Genomic DNA, 6,217 nt, shown 5'->3' with positions numbered 1-6,217 from the left:
TATCACTTGAGGAGTGATTACTTGAACTGTTCGGAAGAGCCTGAAATTTTACCTAAATATCCAAACTCATTCAGACATCCAATTTAATTCTTCTGTCAGCCAAACTGTCATGATCTTGAAAAACATATGCAGCTTTGTCAATATCAAAGAGAAGCAAACTTTAAGATAAGCAATACGAAAAAAAGTACATATATAATCTTGATTAGTACTTAGATAGCAACATAATAACTGGACAAAGGAAAAAAAAACTTTATAACATCAGGCATAAAATTAAATTAGAAGCTCACTAGCTAGAAAGTAAAAGCTCATAATAGATATCTTAAGATTAAACCACCGCCATCCGGATCCGGGTCAAGTAGTAGCCAAATCGGGTCAGTTTAATCTAGAATGAGGAGGCAAAGTTGAAGGGTCACTGCCTGGTTGTTGCGGAGAGTTATGCCTCTGAAAAAGCTCTCGAGCCAGTTCTTGAAAATCACCACCAACACCGCCACTCACACCTGGCATCATATCCCCCGGAGCTCTAATGCCGATGCTGCCAAACTGTAGTCGTGGATCAACTGGCCTTGGTGGCTGCAGATCAAGTGGCCTAGGGGGCTGCTGCATTGTCCAAGATTGTTGCATCATGGGATCGAAAAGTGAGGACCATTCGTAATTTGTTGGTAAGGCTGCAGGGAGATCAGAAATAGATAAAGTTGGAGCACCTAGAAGCGGCGCCTGTACCGGTGGGACTGGTGGCGGAGTTGGGATCTCTAGTGTTGCACGGTGGGCTTGCAAGTATGAAATTTCTGCTTGTAGGTTCACCACCTGAATAACCATGCCATGCATAAAGATGTAATATTGGTGTAGCACATGTAAAAATTTTAATATTACTGTCAAGACAATCTACAAATTAAGTATTGTACTAAATTACTCTGAAGCAGATCTACAAATTATTTCCAAGATGATAACCTATAATAAACATTGAATTATTTATACTAAGTATAATTTGTGAAAAATAAATTAGTTAAGTAAAAATGTGTAGGGAAGAAAAAGAATACTGAACATGTTATATTTACTTAAGAATGTTATATACTATAAATATGTTTAAAATTTAAATAGGCTATATGACAAAATTAGTTCCTTTTTTGACAAATGACAAAATTAAATTTAATTAAATTTGTTTGGTAAAATTTAAATCTACTAAGCTATAAACTTAAAATACATCTGTCAAAAGTTCCTTTAGCTTTAGCTTTGAAGCAACTGAGGTGTCAAGTTTGTAAGCAATATTTATATATTTTCTTAAATGTGCATATTATAACTATCTAGTAATTTCATTATATTTATAATAATATTTTTAACATACAGCACACTCTATTTGTCAAGTAGCGGATAACATACAATTTCTAGTTGATCACACACACACATATATAAAATATATATATATAATCTTAAATATGTATTTCGCATGATCAATAAAGAAAAACAAATAGTATCTTGAGGAGGATAAAATATAAACAATCCTATCTTTAATGAAGAAATTGTTTTCTAGAAATAACTTCTAATAGATTATTAAATAAAATTTAACTCACAATCAATTGGATCAAAGATGCGTTTCACTCATAATCAAATCTTATCTCTAATGAAGAAACCATTTCTCAAAAATAACTTATAATATATTATTTCATAAAATCTAAGTCACAAACAATTGGAACAAAAGATACATTTAACTTATGATCAGTTGGATCATGCTTAAGATAAAGTTAAAAATAAATAAATTATTATATCTATACTTAAGATAAAGTTAAAAGATATCAGTTGAACTTCTTCATCACATAATATTATGCACCTCTTATTTTTTCCATGCCCCCTTCAACTTTCTTACTTTAGATGTTACTGTTATGATTACAATCATGTTAAACATGACTCTCATTACATTATAAATTAACTCTTAGTGTACTTCAACTTGCCAGAAATGTGTTCGCATTTTAAATTGATTAAATTGAAATGCATGAAGATATATATCATGCATATTATGCCCTGTATATCATAAACACATATGTCTTCGGTTTTTAAAATCCAAAACCGCAACCGCCGGTTCGGATTCGGTTTCGGTTTCGGTTCTAAAAGTCCCGGTTCGGTTATAATCGGCTCGGTTTCGGTTACAAAACCGACAATTATAAAATCTCTCAAGTTTGCTTTTGATATAGCTAGGCAACTCAATTTATAACTTTTATTAATAATTATTTAAACTCAGTAGCAATTTTAAGATGAAGTGTTTTATAACAGATCATGGCGACAGAAAGAAATTACAATTCTTTCTGCTCTGAGCACTGGACTACAGAAACATAAATGTTCTCTTAAGGCAGAATCATATAATGCTTGTAAATTGGACCTAAAACAAGAAAGAACCTCCCTGTGCTAATCACTTTTAAGAAATGCAGGGAAAAAAAGAGCAGACCAACCATCTAGCTTGTTAATTTCAGAATTCAATCATCAAGGTCCAACAGAATTTTTAAATTTGATATTTTAAGTAATATTATATATATATATATATATATATATAATATTTATTATTTAATTATTATTTTCATAATCGGTTCGGTTCGGTTTTTATCGGTTCGGTTGGAAGGTATAACCGGAACCCAACCATGTAAATCGGTTCGGTTTTTAATTTTTCGGTTTCGGTTTCGGATCGGTTATATTCGGATCGGTTTTCTCCGGTTTTCCCCGGTTTCGGTTCGGTTTCGGTTTCAAATCGGTTTTTTGCTCAGCCCTACATATTGTAATATTACTGTTGTTGAATTTATCTGTTTTCTGAAAGGACTATTGTTTAATTATATTTATCTTAGTATGCATTTTTTTTCTTGACGTCATCCAAAATATTATAAATTTGGTTATATATGTAGATACCTAATTGGATTTCTAGATGTATTTAATATTCATCTTCAGTCTCAGATCCTAGATTTGTATCATAACTATATTAATACAAAAATAATATATATACACGCACAAATGGTAATTGAAAATAAAATAAATGCCAATCGGCAACCGTAAAGCTTCAAGTTTACTCCATAGATGTCACTGGCCATGACCAAACAGTAAATTATTCGATCAACAAAGCAGATCCCATGCACAATGATGAACTGTTAGTCAATTTGGATTCTTGTTTTTAGATGGATTCACACACATTACATCTCCTACCGTTTCAGATTTTGTGCTATTAATTTGTATTTTCTTCCCACATAGATTGATAAATGGGTCACAAGGTTGCTCCATACGACATCATGCATATAAAACAATACTCCGTTCGTCCCCTTTTACATGTCTTTTTTGAAAAAAAATTGTTTCAAAATACTTTTCACATTTCTCTTTTCAAAACAATTTTTGAATGTTTTCCCAAAGAATACCGTTTGAATACAAGTTTCCATATTTGACTATCACACATGTACAGATAAATCAATCTAATGCAGTGTTATTAAGGGTAGACAAAGAAACCAAAAATTCAACTAATTTTTTCTTAAGATGCGTAATTTTTTTAAAAGGGATATGAAAAAAGGGGCGGAGCGAGTATTTTGTAGCAAGAAAAAAAGTTACATATGCGAATATAAAACAATTGCTTTCATAATTTATGCCTTTTGTCATATAGTATACAGTATAGACACAAAGACACACATTTCGTAAGTCAAGAACCCTAAATCAAGGAGTCTGTTTGAAAAGAGCTAGCAAAAGTTTGTAACCGAACTACAACTGTGTCCTCACATCCACGAAATAAAATTTTAATGTGTCTATAATTTGACTACACACATCATATATGCACAAGTTTTTTTATAGTTTACACAAATATAGTAACGTATATAGACGTTTTGAAATGAGTACCCGCAAAGAAACTCATATGGAGAAAAAAACAAGTGATATGCAGATAAGGTAGTAACGTAAAAAAAATGGATATCATTAAAAATAAAGAATTAGCAATAATAAAAATTAAATGAGTTGGAATTATATGATGTGCACCTGTTGTTGAAGAGCAAAGATATGAGCAACGCAGCCATAAACCGGATCTCTGAGCCGGGCTTGAGCTTCGTAACAAATAGTGACCACCGCATCGAGCCGCTTGTGGACCGGAATATGGAGGAGGAGCTTGGAAACATTGCTGGCTCCGAAAACCTTGTGCACCGCCGCAAAGTGAGCTGAGCCTTGTTCCGAATCAAAGTATGGCGCAAATATGCAGCCAGCTACACACTTCCTCCTCAAGAATTTGCACGCTCCACAAGGTCCACCACCACTACTGCCGCCACCACCACCACTGCTACTTCCGCCACTACCAGAGCCCGCTCCGCTAGTGGCGGAACTACTTGGATTCACAGTACTCATTATTTTTGTTTTCGAGAAATTCAGTTTAATTATACAGAGAGAGATGGGAAGCTAATCAACTAGGTCATAATAGAGAATTCGCTTTGTGGGGCTAGGGTCTTGAGTTAATTAGCTTTTGAGAGAGACTAGGGTTTGGTGAGGTTAGTGTTGATGTTGACTGTGTATGTTTAGCAAGGTGTGCGTATATATAAGAGGGGGCTGGAGATTAAGAAGTAAATGAAGTCCTTTAAAGCCACGCGAAGAAGCAAAGCAGATTTAGCAGTTTGCGTGAAGCAAACAACGGCTTTGTATCTAGTCTTTCTTCTTCTCGTGAATGTGCAAAACAAATTTCATGTTCTCTTTCTAACCTTTTTCTCACATTAATCTTTACATTTTTGCTATCCTTTTTCATCTTTATCATATCTGTTACATTTCTAAAACGGCTGTGCAGTTTCCACGCACTTCTCTCAAGACTATTTCCAATATTTTAATGTACTAAGATAATATTATTGCATCTCTAGTATTTTAAAATATATTTTTATTAAAAAGTATACGAATTATTGTGTATATGTATTTGTTAGAAATAACTGGTTTAATGTATTAAGCAAGTGTAGTTTACTAAAACAGGTCATGCAACTACTTGATTGCAATCAACGAAGAAGCTGTTTAAATTATCGCAATGACTACAGAATTGAGTAAAAATGAACGATCAGTTTAGAATTATGGGCCAGAGTAATTACTTAATTAATTCCCCCACTCTAGCTTTCGAGATTGAAAATAAAAATACGCGACTTGTAATTCTTCGCACTGTCTAAATCATGATACAAAATATAAGAATGTTAAAAATAAATGTGATGGGAGATCTCAAAAACTATATTTGAAACTAGGTTAATTTCAAATACTCAATAAGATAAGAATTCGACAACTTACTTGATTTAACTGATTCCCGTTGCCAGTTTAATCGGAATGTAATATAACTAATTAATCATCAGAATATCAGATAGCACGAATAATTATATGGAAGACGAATCGTTCACGTAAATAACGTGCAACTCCACAATTAAATAATTGATTAATGATCATCAAAAAATATCAGATAGAATAACTGACAATAAAGACGTGTCATTCCGAATTTTTCGATGATTAGATCAATGTAATTTGGAACATTTATGTGAAAAAATTATTTGTTTTAGATTATTAATTAATCATTAAAGGCGTCGAAAACGTGCGTCTTCGGAAAGTCTAGTCCCCATAACTAACACGTTTATTTTGAAAGACATTCCGACAAATTATTGATTAGCTATTAAATATCAAATAGTTGAACTCTTTAAGAATTCGACGACTTTCATAATTTCGCTGACTTTTTATTATCAGTTTAATCGGAATAAGAAATTATTGGTTATTTAGCATGAATAATTATATTAAAGACGAATAGTTCACATCAAAAAGGTACGACTCTAATTTTTTTTACACAATCAAATAATTGATTAATCATTTTAATATCAGATAGCATGAATAATTGCATTAAAAAAATAGTTCATGTTAAAGACGTATAATTCCAAATTTTTAGATAATAGGATCAATATAATTATTTGAAACATTTATTTGTGAATTTTTTTTAAATTATTAATTAATCCTCACAGACATTGAAAACGTTCATCATATGAAATTGAAAAATTGAATCAATATAATTAAACAAGTTTAATTTTAAAACATATTCCATCTATTGATCAGTTATTAAATATCAAATAGATAATTTTTTTTACTAATTTTTTTTAATTTTCAAGAATGTAACTAAAAAGTAACACTCTAAATTTTACGCACTATCAATTCAATATAATTTAAAATGTTTATTTTATTAAACTTAGATTTAAATTAATATTGAATC

At 31.6% G+C, this 6,217-nt stretch overlaps 1 protein-coding gene across 1 annotated transcript; it reads right to left on the bottom strand.

Annotated features, from left to right (window-relative positions):
• Positions 1–203: 203 nt before the first annotated feature.
• On the bottom strand, positions 204–4,654 carry LOC108208603 (LOB domain-containing protein 30). Its single transcript, XM_064087775.1, has 2 exons — positions 3,991–4,654; positions 204–804 (listed from the first exon to the last, which is right to left on the bottom strand). The coding sequence occupies exons 1-2, from the start codon at positions 4,348–4,350 to the stop codon at positions 373–375; spliced, it is 792 nt and encodes a 263-aa protein (XP_063943845.1). The 5' UTR covers positions 4,351–4,654; the 3' UTR covers positions 204–372.
• Positions 4,655–6,217: the final 1,563 nt, after the last annotated feature.

The sequence above is a fragment of the Daucus carota genome, chromosome 2, assembly GCF_001625215.2.
Source record: "Daucus carota subsp. sativus chromosome 2, DH1 v3.0, whole genome shotgun sequence".
Taxonomy (NCBI): domain Eukaryota; kingdom Viridiplantae; phylum Streptophyta; class Magnoliopsida; order Apiales; family Apiaceae; genus Daucus; species Daucus carota.
This window is presented reverse-complemented; position numbering and strand designations above follow the sequence as displayed.

What these genes read in the sequence shown, in the direction of transcription:
- LOC108208603 (XM_064087775.1), bottom strand. Translation starts at nt 4,350, where the DNA reads ATGAGTACTGTGAATCCAAGTAGTTCCGCCACTAGCGGAGCGGGCTCT. An exon ending in TCTTTGCTCTTCAACAACAG is followed by an intron (nt 805 to 3,990) that starts GTGCACATCATA and finishes ATGGTTATTCAG; the next exon opens with GTGGTGAACCTACAAGCAGA.